A 16,745-nucleotide genomic window follows, 5' to 3' on the forward strand; every position below is an offset into this window, starting at 1 on the left:
CAAGGCTGACACGCTCATTCTTAATGTAACATTCCTGAATTAACTAAACAAAGAAGCACATGAATCAGGAATGAACGGAAGGGTCTAACATAAAGCCGTGAGTGACAGGACACATCAGACAGCTGCTGGATTATTTCCATGGCAATATCTCATCCTGGGAAGGCGTGTCACACTCCCAATCCCAATTACTGAGCTATCCTTTGTCCTCGGTTCGCTTTGCCAGCCAGCGAGACTCATGGCGGCTGCACCCGTCAAGCAGCGCTCAGGGCCGGGGGGACCACGGGCGCAGCTCCCGCCCTGCTACTACGAAGGATACCTGGAGAAACGAGGACCAAAAGAAAAGGTATGTGACACCATTGTAGAGCAACTGCCATGTTCCATTCTAGTGAGGTTCACCGTGTTTGACTGTATCATTTATCTAAGTAAAAAACGCACACCGGCTGATTGCAACCATTCCATAGGTCTGTCAACTTCCTTTCTGTGCGTTTATGGGCGCGGCAAGAAAACTGGGGGAAACAGTGCCTTTCACGTTGCCTCTTGTCTCTTCTTATCGTTAAATAAAGCAGCGACTACACTGCCTCTGCTTTATAGCACATGAAGACATTTTGTCATGAAATGGGGAACGTGTGATTCTGCAAGTGGCAAGGCAGATATAAACTATGCTCGCTTACATATACAGGTTGATGTTTTCATGGTCATCTTCCCAAATTAATATTTTTGCGGACGTGAATTTGTCATTGACAGCAGCTGTCAGTGTTGTCACAGAAGTGAATGTCACATTCATCATCTCTACTGTCATCTCAATAATTGAACCAATCCTGCAGAATAAAACCTGTCAAATCAATTCTATGCCTCAACAGAAGTATGCCTTAAGTATGGTCAATTTTGGCCTTTTAAAAGCTCACAGACAATTTTCAATGCCAGTTGGTTTAAAGATTGACACAATCTTTTGTGACTTGCATTTAATACACTCGTAGCTTCGTGAGGGTGATGTCTTTGGGGCTCAGTGTGTTTGACAGATGAGCTGGCATGGATAGACCAGCCATACAGAATATGGTGATGCATGTTAATGACCCTCCATGGGCACAGCTGGGATAAAGGTGACGAGGACACAGAGAAACAAAGAAATGGACATGCTCATACTCACTTCACTAACACATAACTACAGTGTCATTAATACACACACACACACACAAACACTCACAATGGAGGTTTGTGAGGGCTCCAGGTGCAGGTTATGGCAGGGGTGATCCTCCACCCACATTGACACCAGCTGTGATTCAGAGATGCCTCGAGGGGGCCATCTATTCTAGTAGGATCTAAGCCTGGGAGAACCTAAAGTATGTGTTTGTGTGTAATTAACAGATGTGCTGTGACAATCCTCCCCTCTGAGGTGGGCAGTGGGCTGAAAGTGGTCTCTGTGTTTATGTATGAACTGTATCTCCGTGTGTTTCTTTCTCTGTGTTTCCGCCAGGTGTCTCGAAGGCTGTGGACATGTCTGTGTGGAAACACTCTGTTTTTCTTCAATAATGCCAAGGACACCCACGTGAGTAGCTTTGTGTGTCCCAGAGATGTTTGTTTGTTTTTACGTGTGGTCCTCTAAACGTGTGTGTGATGTCTGTTTGTGGGTTTCAGTATGTGGAGAAGCTGGACCTCAGCGGTTTTGTCTCGCTGAAGGACGACTGTAGCCGAGATAGAAACCTGGAGGCGGCGCGACTCATTTTACGCATGAGAGACGGAGAAACTAAGCTCACAGTAAATACCAAGCACACACATGCACGGTCTCTCTCTCAAGAGCTGTCTCTCCCTATATGTTCTGCATTGCGTAACAACGTTCCCTCCTTAATCTCCAGGCTCCCAACCTGGAGTCTCGGGAGCTGTGGAAGGGCTTCCTTTACTCAGTAGTAGATGTGAGTGACACACACACACACCTGCGTCACATGTTCCATTCCCCAGTTCCAACTCAAAACTGATGACGTGAATGCAGTGCACCCAAGTCTCCCCATCTTCGAAACGAGCTCGGATTGGCTGCAGCTTTCTGACCTCTAAAGTAACAGCCTGTCTGGTTGCAGCTGAATGTTCCGGGTTGCCTGACGTTGCTGCCGGGTCAGGTGCAGATGCTGAGAGAGGTGGTGGACAAAGAGAGGAGCAGACGGAGAGCCACCCGCACCCCCACCCGCGCCCCACCTTCACCCCTCTCCCTGCCCCTGCTAGGGGAGATACCTCCGTGAGTGTGTTTGTGTCATGGATGTGACGTGTGACTTGACAAGTGAGTGTGATGATAATAATATGTGTGTGTGTGTGGGTAATGCAGGTGCTTCAGACCTGTGTCTCGCACAGAAGCTGAGGTCATGTTAGAGAGACATCCAGACTGTGGAAACATGTTGCTCCGGCCTGGAAGAGACGGATCCTCATTGGCTGTCACAACCCGCCAGGATCTTAACGGGTAACTTCCACTGAGGCGTCACGTTGTTTACTTTGACACGCAGATGCGTCCAATATAGGCATACAGATTGGTGTTCTGTGGGGCCAATCAGTGTTCAGTTTTTCTTTGTTTTATCTATCTCTCTGTCTCCCTTTCTCTTTCTCTCTCTAGGTCGGTATTCAGACACTATCGTGTAACTCAGAGGGAACAAGGAGGATATGTGATAGACGTGGAGAACCCAGTACGTATAATAAATATGTATTTATACATATTTATTCATTTATTGTTCATGTTGTTCGAGGTTGTATTGAATATGTATTTCTGGAACTCTCACGGTGTCTACCACCCACCCCGTCACCCTAATCCTTTCCCCCTAGATCCCTTGTGCAACCCTTCATGATGTCATAGATGCTCTAGTGGAGAAGACTGCGGGGACACTTCAGCCTTTTCTACTGGAGGAACCCTATGAGGAGAATATCAGTAAGACACACAGTCTCATGCACACAGACATGTAGCACTGTAAGGCAGTGATGGACTGCATCTTATTTTGGCATTTGTCATCATCAGCGTACGTTTCCGCCAACGATGAGAATGGAGAGAGGATTCTCCACTGTGCCCCATCCAGCCCCTTGCCTAAAGCCCCTGCTCTACCTCCTAAACAAGGTACCCCAAACTCTGCGCTTCACTCACATACACATACACGCACACACCCTAACTGCTACTTTCTCCAGGCGTTCCAGAGCGATGGCCCAGCAAACCTCTGCCCAGGTCACCAGCTCCTGACCGCCGCATCCTGTCTGTGACGTCACCAGTGCCGTCCTCGCCCACGAACCCCATGAGACGCCTCATCCTCTCCCCCTCTCCCCTCGCGCACAGTGAGTGAAGCCTGTTCTTTTGTCCACCGCTTCCTCCTCGTAGCCCACGGCCACCCCGCTCACACTGTCTGTCCTCTATCTGCAGCGCTCAACGAGGAGCTCAAACTGAAGCTGGAGAAGAGACGGACCAGTCAGGAGTGACTTCCTCAGGTGTGAATGACAAGTCAACAAGAAAACCCCCCCAACCCACAAAACACCTAACCCCTCAGTGCCAAACCACCAGTGACAGCAGCTAGCTCTCTTGTGCCTTCTGATAGGTGGACTACAAAACCTGGTCCTAAAGACCTGCAGGAAGTTCAAGGCAGTGATTGGCGTTGTTGTGTGTGTCAATGGTTAAAAGTCTGCAAGTCTTCACACCCTGTAGTCTTCTAGGACCTGGTTTGGTTGGTGAACACTGGACTACTGTCAACTTTTGAAGTGCTGCACACATTACTAGGGGAAATGAACCCCTGCCATCTGGGCTGTGTTCATAAATGAACTATCCTCCAAAAGGAATGCACAGTTAGGAAATATATTTAAAAGAGACAATTTTCAATTGTGTTTGCCTAATGTGGTGATGGATATTGACAACTGAAAGTACACTGGAAGCACACAAAACATAGAGGACCAATTAATGAGCCTGTTGTTACTCTTGTTCTGATTCAGCCAATGTCTGTTTGCCTGCTGTTGATGTCAATGTATCATCACCACCTTGCAAAATGCATCAGCATTTTAGGTCCAGTCCAGAACTGATAGCATTGTTTCAGCTAAGTCTACATGACCCTCCTTAGATAAGAATGAGTGATAATGCCAAAATGGGGGGGGGAAAGTCTGTTAACACTGTGGCATGTGGACATTGTCAGTTTGTGTGCAGTTTCGAAGGAAAACAATATCCCTGTATCTTTTGATCTCTGAATCCAGAATGTATCATTTGTGTTACGGTTCTATGATGGTACGGTGCTATGACTCTTTCCTTGACTTGTTTCTGATGTTTGTATTGTTGGTGCTAAAATTCAAGTGATTCCTTATTCTCTACCTATCTATGTGCTACTACTGTGTGGTGCTCAACTGTCCCAGTGCTAGAACAACCTTGTTGTCTTAGGAGGGAGCTGTAAAATGGCCCTTGAAAGGTAACATGTTGTTGTTACTGTTAGTGACTAAACAAATCTGGAAAATTGTGACAGATTTTACTAGTTGTCTCTGTGACATTCATACCAAAACTGAGTTTTGTATGAGGGTGCCCTCTTGTGGAAATGTTTTAATTAGACTGACTGACCACTAAAGCCTGGGCATAAGGTTATTTAGTCCCATTCAAGGTTGGCCTGTCATCTACTGCAGCTCATCGCCATTAATCCCTGGAGGCCTTTTATATTGATCTGCATGACATCAAAATGTGGTCAAATGTGAGGCCTATGATACAGACCTCAGTTGGGTAAATTTACACTGAGCATGGATGCAATGGAGTGATAACACTTGGGTTCTGACTGGGATTGAGCATGCAAGGGTTAATCTCTATACATTATGTTCCTGTGCATTTCTATACCCAAGTCCAAGGTTACAATTATTGATAATCTCAGTGTTATTGACGTTCACGTTTACCTTAGTGAATTAAACGGATTTTGCATGAATGATGCTCAAAACATGTGTAGCATACTCATTTCCTGACGTTTTACTTTAGAACTGCAATACGTTTGTTTCGCAATCTAAAACTGAGAAACTTGCAACCCCATAATAAAACTCCTGTACGGCTCATACCAGTCCTGTAGTGACTCGAATGTAGTGGCTCGATGCAAAGCACCTGTTGGAACAAGACCAGTATTTCCTACTTCCTTGTAGGCACAGCTCTAAATCCATAAATCCTTTTTTTAAACACCAATCAAAACTTAAGGTAAAAGAAACTTAACTGACCTTTGATCAGTTTTTGCAGAACGTATACAGTCCTTTCGTTATTTCTTCGTTGTTCAAATGGAAGAATATTTTGCGCCAACAACAGGAGTCTCCAAAAGCAGCAGCGGTAGCCATTCAGATCTTTTTCACCGCGGGACGTGAGCGCTTAAACTCTCCTCAACAATACTGCCGACAACAGTTCCTTTCAGCGGGCCCGACAGAGACAGAGGGGGAGCGGGGACGGCAGTTTAGCCACTGACTCTTTCTGGGAAGCACTTGGCTGGGTTTTGTGCTGTTTCTACTGAAAGCAACAAACATAGGACGTTTTCTCATACAATCTAAAAATCTAATCTAACGTTGCACTTTCAAGGTAAGTTAAGTATTTTACTTTTCCCGTGCACAAATGCGTGTGTATGTAACGTTTGCTTTCGATACGTAGTTTTCCCAAAACATTCGAGAAAATGTCAATTATGGACTGCAGGTGAAGCGCTTCAACTCTCCATATTAATCCTTGTCTACTGTAATATGGGTGTGCCTTCACAGGTAAATGTCAGGCTGAGGGTTCCTTAACGTTCTTCCTTCTTGTTTATTCCAACGTATGTGTAGCATAATACTACTATTAGCAATGACTAGTAGTAGGTCATGTACACAATTAGCATTGCTAGGTGAACTATTAATGACCAGCGTAATTTAAAATCAGTCCAACCCAACAGAATAAGAAAGGCACATTGGGTAGTGGCATAATAATCCGTAGGTGGGTAGTTGGAGGAATACCTGTCTCAACCCGGGTGTGTTTTGCAGATGTGTTGGCTGATTGAAGCTCTGGATCCAGAGGCAGAGTATGTTGCCTAATCTGCATTCTCTGGCATGCTTCAGCACATCGCAACAGTAGGACCCCTGCCTGTAACAGCGAGTCACTCGCACTCAGTGTGTCATAAAAACTGTCTTTAGACCACGGTTATTATATGTATTTGTATTTGAGGGTGTCTGTTCTCTATTGTACAACATAATGTTGAGAACGCATGATCAATAATGATCGAGAAATTAAGTGGTGGATTAACCATAAAAAAAACATGTGCTTTTCTGATTAAACTTTGTGTCTGACTATTGGTCCACACATATAGCTCCTTTGGTATTCTGTTTGGAACTCTGTGAGTGTGCTACTGTTTAAGGGTGCAGCAGAGCTGAAGTTGACATCCCTACACCCCGCTGAATGGCTTTCATGCCCCACCATTACCATCACTATGGCAGTGACAGAATTACTGCTGCAAACACTATAGCTCACACCATGCTCTTTATCCATCTCTCAGCACCCCCTCTCACTTACTTTTTAGCTTTCTCTTCTTTCTCTCTTGTCTTCCCTCTACACCCCCACCTCCCTCTTCCCTCTTTTTCTTTCTCTCTCTCTATCTCTTGGCTAACCCCACACAGTTCATACCTCTATCTTCGCTTTTCAGATATTTCTGTGTTTATGAGATGATCTAACCCTCTTTCTTTCTTTCTTTCTCTCTCTATCTCTCTATCTTCCAGATAGGCCTGTGCCGTCCACCTTACCATGGACTTCCTTCTGAGAGAGGCCAGTGAAAGGAAAAGCAGCAGTCTTTATTGGAGACTGGCTGCATCATCCTGACATCAAAACCCTGTGAAGTTCTCCCTGTTGGGGTCAATGAAAGGTTCCTCCTGCTGGAGCTCACTCTGTAACCTCCAGTGTACCATACACACAACCAAGACAACAAGTTGGCCATATAGGGACACCATGAGAACCAAATCCACTGGCTTCTTTGTACTGACTCTTAGGGTTTCCCTGTAGCTACCTCCTTGTAGTGTTTGCCCCTGTTAGCTAACGTATTGCTGTGTGGAGCAAGCTACCACAGGACTACACCGTTTTCAGTTTCAACACAGCAGCCATGCATCTTCAAAAGTTCCTGACATTTGTCTGGCTCCTCTCCCGGGTCCTTGCCATGGACACAACACTGCGACACTGCATTCCCAGGAAAACTGTACCTTATCACCGTGAGTCTGCTGCAATGGAATCAAATATTGTTTAGTTGGTTGTTCCTTTAATTTCATTTATTTTACCTCGTTGGTAATGTAGAACTGCATTGTCGTATGTTATTCCATTGTGTCTAAAACAGTAGTTTACTCATTGAAAAGGTTTTAAAGAAAAGTGACTGTGCACTTCAAATATGTGGTTGAACTTGACTGCGTAGGAGACCATTTTCGTGAGTTTCGGGAGGAGAAAGTGTTGAACTACTCCACCATGCTGCTGAGGGAGGACCTGGGGCTTCTGATGCTGGGAGCCCGAGACAACGTCTATGCACTGGACATCCATGACATCTCCAGCAAAAAGGCCTCTGTAAGAACGCTCCTCTGTGCCCCTCTCTCCACGGCTCCTGGCTCTCCCATGGTTCCAAGACATGCTATGAAGGAGAGATGAGTTTTTGGAAACCATTTTAAATCTGTGATCCTCTCTCCCAGGTGAGCTGGAAGGTAACACTGAAGCAACAGCAAGAATGCAGTAACAAAGGAAAGGACTCTGAGGTCAGTAAACTCCTCTACTGTCATATCCACATTCTGGGCTAGTTGACTCTCTTTCAAATTTCATATCCACATTCTGGGCTAGTTGACTCTCTTTCAAATTTCATGTCCACATTCTGGGCTAGTTGACTCTCTTTCAAATTTCATATCCACATTCTGGGCTAGTTGACTCTCTTTCAAATTTCATATCCACATTCTGGGCTAGTTGACTCTCTTTCAAATTTCATATCCACATTCTGGGCTAGTTGACTCTCTTTCAAATTTCATATCCACATTCTGGGCTAGTTGACTCTCTTTCAAATTTCATATCCACATTCTGGGCTAGTTGACTCTCTTTCAAATTTCATATCCACATTCTGGGCTAGTTGACTCTCTTTCAAATTTCATATCCACATTCTGGACTTATGTCTGGATACAGATTAAGCCCACTTCAGAGGCTATGGCACTCAGACTTCAGTTTTTAATCTGTGTATGGTTTTTCCAGGAGTAGACTTAATATCCATCAAGACTACATCCCAGCACATCAATAACAATATTAGTCTATTACATAACAGATCCATTAACCGACCAGCGTATTGTTACAGATAGAGTGTCAGAACTTCATCAGGATACTCCACACCATGGAGGATGGGAGGATGTATGTGTGTGGAACCAACGCCTTCAACCCAGAATGTGACTTCATGGTGAGCCCACAGAAAGAGCCTTTTTTATGAAGTACAGACAGTATCAAAGTCAATCCCTCTGCACAAACCGAAGAGTAAAAGGACTGTGTGTTTGTGTAGTCATATGTAGATGGAAAACTGATTCTCGAGAACAAAAAGGAAGACGGTAAAGGAAAGTGCCCTTTCGATCCCTTCCAGAGATTCTCCTCCATCATGGTTGGTGAGTATGGATTTCCAGGGAAAAGAGATATGGGATGTCTGTGGCCCCCATTTGACTGTTTGTGCCTTCTGTCTTGCCAGGTAAGGACCTATACTCTGCCACCTCCATGAACTTTTTGGGCTCTGAGCCCATTGTCATGCGTAGCTCCCCTGTCTCCATACGCACTGAGTTCAAGAGCTCCTGGCTACACGGTACGAGCCCTCCTTTATCTGTGTGGCTCTATGTCTGTGTGTATACATGGATGTTGATCTCTATGTCTGTGTGTAGACATGGATGTTGATCTCTATGTCTGTGTGTATACATGGATGTTGATCTCTATGTCTGTGTGTATACATGGATGTTGATCTCTATGTCTGTGTGTATACATGGATGTTGGTCTTTATGTCTGTTTTTTTTGTATGTGGGTGTTTTTGTACGTGTCTCTTTGTGTGTGCCTTTGCTATTTGTACATTAGTTTGTGCTTAGTTTTGAATAAACAATCAGTGAGCTTTCACAACTGTGTTTGGTGTTTCTAATATGGATTTTCTATCCTAGAGCCTAATTTCATCTCCATGGCCCAGATGCCAGATAGTGAAAGTGGTGTTGCCGGGGGTGACGACAAGGTGTACCTATTCTTCAGTGAGACTGCAGTGGAGTATGACTTCTACAGCAAACTGGTGGTATCCCGGGTAGCCCACGTATGCAAGGTGTGTATGTGAGTGTGTGTCGTGTCAAAGCATCAGTGCTTCACTCAACCTCACGCACGATTCCTTTCCTCTGTCAGGGGGACCTAGGGGGCCAGAGAACCCTGCAGAAGAAGTGGACGTCCTTCCTGAAGGCCAGGGTGGACTGTCCAGTCCTAGGGTCCCGGCTACCCTACATCATCCAAGACACCTTCCTCTGGTGTGACCCAGAACAGGGCCAGGAAAGCTGTGTCTTCTACGCCGTCTTCACTCCACAGTCGTGAGTTTTACCGGGCTGCCCATGGCATCTGTGTGCCATGTTGTTTGTCTTCTCGTCTCCTGTGTGTGATGTTTGTCTGGCCATCTATTTGAATTCCGCTCGATTCTGTGCGTGTGCCTGTTGCAGCGACACGACAGACCTGTCGGCTGTGTGTTCCTACCGTGTTGCGGACATCAGCAGGGTGTTCTCAGAAGGGAAGTACAAGACCCCGGTCACCGTGGAAACCTCCTTTGTGAAGTGGGTGATGTACAGCGGAGACGTCCCCTCCCCCCGCCCTGGAGCTGTGAGTGATCCTGCTTCCCTCCAGCTTTGAAGCTATGTGTGTGTTTGTCCGTCTGTCGGTGTGAAATATTTCACAAAAGCATATACTTCAAGTGAACTGTTGCCCTGTTCATCTTCTCTCGCTCCTTCTTCCTGATTCTCCACACTCCGCCAGTGTATAGATGACCAGGCTCGTAGTCAGGGCATCAATAGTTCTCTGGACCTGCCAGACCGGACCCTCCAGTTCATCAGGGACAGACCCCTCATGGACCAGGCTATCCTGCCGCTGGGGGAGGAGCCCCTGCTGGTCAGGAGGGGACCTGCCTTCACACGCATCATAGTCCACACAACACAGGCCTTGGACGGAGAGAAATACCATGTCATGTTCATAGGCACAGGTGTGTGTTTGTTTGTGTGTGTGTGTGTGTGTCTGTGTGTCTGTGTGTAACAAACTGATTGGCTGTGACTGTCTGCCTCCCCTCAGTGGCGGGCAGTGTGCTGAAAGCGATCAGCTTCAACGGAGAGATGTTCATCATCGAGGACGTGCAGCTCTTCCAACCCCCAGAGCCAATCAAAGTCCTCAAATTCTCCAGCGCCATGGTAACACATAGCTCTTCTTCTGATCTATAGGGAGTTGTACACCATTGTTTTTGCCTATTCTAGTGTGTGTGATTGAGAAAAAGACAGGAGGGGGAGAAAGAAATGTGATTAAATGAATGAATGATTTATTTCATATACATATATGTATGTCTGTGCGTAGGGTCAGCTGTATGCAGGCTCTGAGCATGGAGCAGTGCAGATGCAGCTGGCCAGCTGTGGAAGATCTCTGTCCTGTGTGGACTGTGTCTTGTCCAGAGACCCGTACTGTGGCTGGGACAGAACCACAGCTCAGTGCACTGCCCTGTCTCCCACAAACAGGTAGCATGCCCAGCTCCTTCCACATACGCTAAACTCTCTCCATGCCTACACATCAGTGAGAGGTCCTCATCGGGCTGCTGCTTCCTATATGGAAGCTCAACTTGACGCTTGAATGAACGCTCCCCCTCAAACTATGTTTTATGTGTCCTCCTTTAGTCACCTGATCCAGAGTGTGAAAGCGGGAGATGCCTCTCTCTGCCCAGATACGGGTAAGGTTGTGTGTGTGTCTGTGTATGTACATTCACACTTAGTGAAGCTATTATTTACTTATTATTTTACTATCTGGTCTGTCTTTTTTGTGTTATCTTATTCTGACTCATGTCCTGCTATAGACCCTGTGAAGCCAGTTAATATGAGTGTGTGGCTGGGGGGAAACCGGGAGCTCAAGTGCCCCCCCTCCTCCAACCTGGCTAAGACCAGCTGGCTGCGAGACGGCCACCCCTTGCCGTCGTCGCCCCACCACCAGCTCCTCCCCAACAGCTTGCTCATCTTCAACGCCTCGGCCTCCGATGCAGCCCGCTACCACTGCGTGTCCCGGGAGCAGTCCCACACAGGGGAGTACAGCACCACCGTGGCTGACTACCTGCTGAGGATAGCTGCAGGCTCTGGGAGAAGCCCTGGGGACCCGACCTCACCCCAGGCCCAGACAGAGCCTGCTAACCTGGCTGCTCTGCAGGCCTCTGTAGGCCTCCTGGCGGTTCTCCTGGTTGCCTTGCTGGGCTGGAACTTCTACAAGGGGCATCTGCGCCTTCCCTGTAGGGTTGGAAGAGGGGCAAGAAAAGAGCAGAGCCCAAGTGAACCAGAACAGGGCACTAACGTGTCCACGCGAGAGGAACCAGAGCCTGGGGTGGCAGAGGTCAAGTCCCTAGTCTCTCATGTGAACTGTAGCGGGAACAACAACCACGCTGGTGTGGGAGGGGAGTCTCCAGAGGGGGGTGCATCCAGAGTCAGCCTCAACTCACTGCAGTACATTGATGAATCAGAGATGTGATCCTTTAAAGCTGGAAAGTGGGTTATGACTGTACAGGGTTAGGGTAAAAAACACTGCTAAAGGACCCAGAACCCTAGCAAAACGATTGAAAGAAATGTAAAAAGTTACTGTGAAATACTCCAAACTTTGAAATATGATTTCACTGGCACAAGAGAACCTCTTAGCATTATTATTTACTTCCAGCTGAGAAAGACTCATGCCATGTCCATACTGAAATTATATTGTCTTTATAAAGTATGTTTTTCAACTGTTTATAGCTGAATCTCTTTTCAAGGTCATAACAACAAATAGTGTAAATTCACATTACAAATTACATATCTATGTTTTTTAAGGATACGAAATTCTGTAATAATCAAATTTCCTAATTTCTTTCTAACTCGTGTAAACACATGTTCTCAGGATAACTGTTAGCCATTGAATTTGAGTTGACTTCATTAAATATTTGATCTGTGTTAAGATTTCAAGGTTCTTGAATGTAGAATCAGCCAACAGGCATAACTGGGGCATGAATGAACTTGCTAAGAATGTTTGTACATCAAGGATAAGCTTAGACAGGAGCTGTTTCTGAAAGACAGGGCTACAATTATTTTGTATGGTGTCCTTTTGAATGAAGGGGCCCACTAGATCTGTAATCAATTCTAGCTCTCACCTTTCAAGAAATAAATTAACAACTGATTAGAAGAAGAAGAAAAATACATCTTTAATGTGATATTGAAGAGACAGTACATTTAAAAGAAACTGCATTTACTAAACTAACATACCAACTAACTGTGACAACTCCATGGGTAGGATTAGAAGCCATAAACATCACGTCTAGTAAAAACTCATTTTATACACTGAATGATTATGGATGGATCAGATTCCCAGAGGTTGGGTAGTTGGTCTGTCGGGATCCCATAATGCCTGGTTGTGTGGGGTTCTATCTCCTGTAGCGGTACCTCTTGAAGTGGAACCAGAGCTGAAAGATCCCATTAGCAAACTGACATCGGAACCCATGACGGTGCGAGTATTCCCACTCGCGGTTTACAATCTTAAATGCAATATCCTCGTATGGAGGACCTGCATGGAACCTTAGAACCCCAAAGTCCTTGTTGTCGGGACTAGGTTCCAGGAAGTACTGTGGGGTAGATCGCTTGTTGATCAGGTCTGGGTAGAAAATGTTGAACTTGTAGCCCTGGACAATCTTGGGTGGAGGGTTATCAAAATCGTAATGGGTCTGGTTATATTTATTCCACTCAAAGCCAGTGTGGACCCTGTTGAAAAAGCGGGGTTTCCGGGGACGATATTTGTCAGCCCAGAGGTACATCTTCCCTGTGAGGGGGAGCTCCACGCTGAACTGAGCCTCGTCACCGCCCATACCCTCTTTGGCTCGGCGCACAAAGGCATCTTCTGGGCTCTCGCTTGCCTCCCCTGAGTGGGCAGACAGAGAGTGGTACATTAAGTCATTTAGCAGACGCTCTTATCCAGAGCGACTTACAGTAAGTACAGGGACATTCCCCCGAAGGCAAGTAGGGTGAAGTGCCTTGCCCAAGGACACGTCATTTTGCATGGCCGGAATTGAACCGGCAACCTTCTGATTACTAGCCCAATTCCCTGCCCGCTTAGACACCTGACTCCCTAACCGCTGATGTGTTCTGTGAGTGAGTGTGAGTAGCTCCCTACCTGTGATCCGTAGCTGTCTCCGTGCCAGCTCCAGGCTGTGCTGGTCCTCGTCAGGAGAGATAGTGTGCGTGTCCAGGGGAAGCTCGGATGGCTGGAGCAGGGTGGGGCTGTAGCGGCCTGAGTCATACTCTGCCTGGCTCTGCTGAATGAGGTCCTCTTCTGTCAACACCGACTCCTCGCCCTTCTCCTCCCCATCCTTCTCTTCTTTGTCCTCCTCGTCATCCTTCTCGCCTCCGTCTTTCTCTTTTCCCTCCCTCTCTCCCTCCGCGGTGGTCGATGGGCCTGCCTCTTCTTCCTGCTCTTCGTTCTTGTCTTTGCTCTGACTGGTGGAGGGGCCGGAGGAGGAGGGGCCAGGTTCTTCTGCGGTTGTGTCTTCCTTCTCTCTTCTGTGGAAGATTACAGATTGGACCAATGAGACATAATTTGTGGATGTGGTTGTCAGCGTGTGTACACGTTTGGTACAGGTGTGTGTGTGTGTGTGGTTGTCCCTAACTCACTCAGACTGCTCTTCTTCTGGTTCTTCTTTGATGATGGGGAACAGAGGTTCACTCTCGACACCTTGTTCCTGCTTCAGCCTGAACAGCTTCTGACGCAACACGTCCTGGTGTCTCTCTCTCAACCTGCCAAACAAACACTGTTAACCCACCATTTTGATGCTTTGGTTGGTCATGGTTGATGTTTAAGTGGCAAACACCCACACACACATATAACTCCTCACTTTGCCCTGGACATGTAAACACGGACTTGCTGCATCAGGCTTTCCCAGTAACCTATGTCAAGGTTGGATCCTCCAGCTCGAATCTTGGTCTCAATGTTCAGGTGTAAGGCTTGCAGCTGACTGTAGGTCTTTCCCTTGAACACCGTCTGAACATCGATGGTCACTGACGTGTTGATGCCTTCACGACGGTCGCCTGGAGACGGACAGAGAGGAATGGAGCCGAGAACACACAGGAAATGAGAGGTCAGCGATGAACGACTAGGAGGACTTATTCTGTGTATTGTGCAAGCACAGGGTGAATTCCAGTCAGTGAGAGAGCAGTGCTTCCGTACCTGGCCCTTTCCCAGAAGCTTCTAGTTTCCTGAGCTTGCTGATTTCATCCTCTGTGATGGTGGTCATGTCCCTCCAAAAGTCTACGTTCTTCCCCTGCTCCAACTCCATGTACACCTACACACAGCAAGCTTCTTAGACACATGCATACACACACACACACACAGATGGATAGACACTGGAATACCTACACACACACACACAACACAAACACACCTTGATGTCTTCAAGCAGATCATCCATGTCTGTGACTGTGAGTCCGTTGAGGAAGGTGTACGGTTCATGCATCTCCACAGCCAGGTCATCATCCTCTGCACTGATGTACTTGGCCAACAGGTCTATAGGTTTGGCTCGGCCGTCCCGAATACGGATCTTAGATCTACAAAGAAGGAGGGTGGGAGATGGGAATTAGGGAAGGGGGGGTTGAACTAAAAGATGTGGATGTATGTGGGCAGGCAGGAGTGTGGGCTATGGCAACCATGGGGGGCAAGAATTGGAGGGTGCGCACTCACCGTAGCTTAGCCTGGTGCAAATGGAAATTGTCCTCTTGCTCTGCCCAAGTTTTGAAATGCTCTGCCTCCTTCTCTCTCTGCAGCATCTCCAGCTCGGTCTCTCGCATCGCCTTCTCTCTCTCCCGCTCCAGGCGCAGCTGTTTGACCTGGGGCACACAGACATGGTCACACAGACCTCTTACCACGTCTCCTTTAAGGCTAAATTAGGCACACCCACACATGTCCACAAAACCCTCACCTTCTGAAGCTCTCTGCGGTTGTCCTCCTGGATACGCTTGTTTCTGTCTTTCAGTTCCTTTTCTCCCAAGTGTCCGATGCCTTTTCTATCCAGAGCCTAACCACGAGACCAAGGACACACACAGATGTTTCACATGCTGACTACAACAGCAACAATGAACGTCCAACTTACAGATCTCCAGATACCAGGTTTAGTACCTATGGGTTTACCAAAACAGAACGCTCTGCAGTTTTATTAACTAATAACATCTAACAAATAATCTATAAACTAAAGAGAAACCAGTTGTTTCCAAATGCCCACTTTGGGGGGGGGGGGGGTCACTCACCTTCTGCCATTTAAATGTGCCAAGCAGGTTGTTGTCACCAAAGGGGTTGTCTGCATTTGTGTAGCCCATGTATTCCTCGCTCCAGCCCATCTTCTCCCTCTTCTTTCTCTCCTTGGCCTCTTTCTTGGCCAGTCTTCTGGCTCTCTTTTCTTCTGGCGTCTCCAGAGCTTTCAGCATCTCTTTCTGCTTTCTTTTTTCCTCCTTGACCGAGGTGCCTGCACCTCCAGGCCCGGGGGAGACCCCTCGGCCTCCACCGTCTGACCCAGAGCTCTCAGAGGAATTTGATGAGCCAGAGGGATGTCTCCTTCTCGCTCCGATATCCCTCCCTCCGCTCCTCTCTGGCACTCGGTCTTCACTTCTACGTCCTTGCTCTCTGTCTTGGCTTCTATCTTTATCGTGACTCCTCACACTGTCCCTGCCCCTCTCTCTGTCTCTGACTGGGCTTCTGTTGCCTCTGTCAGCACTCCTCCTTCTCCTCCACTCTCTGTCACTGCTGCCTCCATCCCTCACTCTCCCCCTTTCGACGCTGGAACCTGAGTCTGACTGGGACTGACCCCTGCCCTTTCTCTTCCCTCCTTTGTCCTCTCTGTGGCTGGCTTTTTGGGGTTTCTTCGTCCTTCGTCTTGAATCATCAGATTCAGAACTGTGGAATGGAAAACATAGTTTCAGTAAGTTGCACATAAGACGTATTTAAGAGCGTGAATGAACAATAACATTGCACCTATAACTAAAGGACGATTACATTGCTTAGGCTTTATTCCTTATTTTGTTACTACGAAGCAGGGTAAAATGTTGACCTAACTGACTGTACCTGGATCGGTCTTTTGATTTGTTTTTGATACGATGTCCTTCTCGCCTCTTTTCACCATCCGTATCACTTCTGGAGCCGGATTGGTGCCGATGTCGGCCTACTGAGCCACCACTGCTGACGGAATCTCCACTCCTAGATCGCCTACGCCTCCGGATAGTTTTGTTCATCTCTGCGGACCTGCTTCGACCTCTCCTATATTCGGGAGACCGCGATCGACTTATTCTTGACTTTTTTGTCCCCCGATCCCGATTACGAGAACCAGAACGGGACCGATGATACCTTTTCGAATCCATGCCACACTTCCTTGATTAGGTCCTTTTTCAACTATGTCGCGTAAATAGGGGGTTGTGAATCAGATTACACTAACAAAACTATAAGACATCAAAAGTAGTTTGGCTGAAATATACAAAATCATACACCGATCCCTTGTAGCTTGAGAACACGAAAACCC

At 47.0% G+C, this 16,745-nt stretch overlaps 3 protein-coding genes across 3 annotated transcripts; 2 read left to right on the top strand and 1 right to left on the bottom strand.

Annotated features, from left to right (window-relative positions):
• The first annotated feature begins 188 nt into the window (after positions 1-188).
• Positions 189-4,957, top strand: stap2a (signal transducing adaptor family member 2a). The gene is made up of 11 exons (XM_084707766.1): positions 189-343; positions 1,475-1,546; positions 1,636-1,755; positions 1,854-1,910; positions 2,073-2,227; positions 2,315-2,446; positions 2,597-2,666; positions 2,803-2,905; positions 2,993-3,088; positions 3,157-3,300; positions 3,386-4,957. The coding sequence occupies exons 1-11, from the start codon at positions 236-238 to the stop codon at positions 3,439-3,441; spliced, it is 1,113 nt and encodes a 370-aa protein (XP_084563892.1). The 5' UTR covers positions 189-235; the 3' UTR covers positions 3,442-4,957.
• A 135-nt stretch (positions 4,958-5,092) lies between these two features.
• LOC146271704 (semaphorin-4E-like) lies at positions 5,093-12,309 on the top strand. The gene is made up of 15 exons (XM_084708475.1): positions 5,093-5,536; positions 6,697-7,179; positions 7,377-7,522; positions 7,645-7,707; positions 8,289-8,387; positions 8,487-8,586; positions 8,667-8,777; positions 9,121-9,272; positions 9,350-9,528; positions 9,655-9,811; positions 9,965-10,187; positions 10,274-10,389; positions 10,550-10,707; positions 10,864-10,916; positions 11,040-12,309. Exons 2-15 carry the CDS (start codon positions 7,074-7,076, stop codon positions 11,696-11,698), a joined length of 2,322 nt encoding a protein of 773 aa, XP_084564601.1. The 5' UTR covers positions 5,093-5,536; positions 6,697-7,073; the 3' UTR covers positions 11,699-12,309.
• A 64-nt stretch (positions 12,310-12,373) lies between these two features.
• cactin lies at positions 12,374-16,626 on the bottom strand. The gene is made up of 10 exons (XM_084708529.1): positions 16,295-16,626; positions 15,484-16,126; positions 15,159-15,254; positions 14,921-15,066; positions 14,625-14,787; positions 14,411-14,525; positions 14,079-14,271; positions 13,858-13,980; positions 13,361-13,746; positions 12,374-13,108 (listed from the first exon to the last, which is right to left on the bottom strand). The coding sequence occupies exons 1-10, from the start codon at positions 16,585-16,587 to the stop codon at positions 12,618-12,620; spliced, it is 2,649 nt and encodes an 882-aa protein (XP_084564655.1). The 5' UTR covers positions 16,588-16,626; the 3' UTR covers positions 12,374-12,617.
• Positions 16,627-16,745: the final 119 nt, after the last annotated feature.

Source organism: Hypomesus nipponensis, chromosome 10 (genome assembly GCF_054491055.1).
Source record: "Hypomesus nipponensis isolate SF chromosome 10, ASM5449105v1, whole genome shotgun sequence".
In the NCBI taxonomy this organism is placed as follows: Eukaryota; Metazoa; Chordata; class Actinopteri; order Osmeriformes; family Osmeridae; genus Hypomesus; species Hypomesus nipponensis.

Excerpts from the sequence above, each read along its gene's own strand:
- stap2a (XM_084707766.1), top strand. The coding sequence starts at position 236 with ATGGCGGCTGCACCCGTCAAGCAGCGCTCAGGGCCGGGGGGACCACGG. Across the intron at positions 1,911-2,072 it reads TCCTTTACTCAGTAGTAGAT|CTGAATGTTCCGGGTTGCCT; the intron begins GTGAGTGACACA and ends GTCTGGTTGCAG. Across the intron at positions 2,228-2,314 it reads CTGCTAGGGGAGATACCTCC|GTGCTTCAGACCTGTGTCTC; the intron begins GTGAGTGTGTTT and ends TGGGTAATGCAG.
- LOC146271704 (XM_084708475.1), top strand. The coding sequence starts at position 7,074 with ATGCATCTTCAAAAGTTCCTGACATTTGTCTGGCTCCTCTCCCGGGTC. Across the intron at positions 8,778-9,120 it reads CAAGAGCTCCTGGCTACACG|AGCCTAATTTCATCTCCATG; the intron begins GTACGAGCCCTC and ends TTTCTATCCTAG. Across the intron at positions 10,708-10,863 it reads GCCCTGTCTCCCACAAACAG|TCACCTGATCCAGAGTGTGA; the intron begins GTAGCATGCCCA and ends GTCCTCCTTTAG.
- cactin (XM_084708529.1), bottom strand. The coding sequence starts at position 16,587 with ATGGATTCGAAAAGGTATCATCGGTCCCGTTCTGGTTCTCGTAATCGG. Across the intron at positions 14,788-14,920 it reads TTGCACCAGGCTAAGCTACG|ATCTAAGATCCGTATTCGGG; the intron begins GTGAGTGCGCAC and ends CCTTCTTTGTAG. Across the intron at positions 14,272-14,410 it reads AGCTTCTGGGAAAGGGCCAG|GCGACCGTCGTGAAGGCATC; the intron begins GTACGGAAGCAC and ends GTCCGTCTCCAG.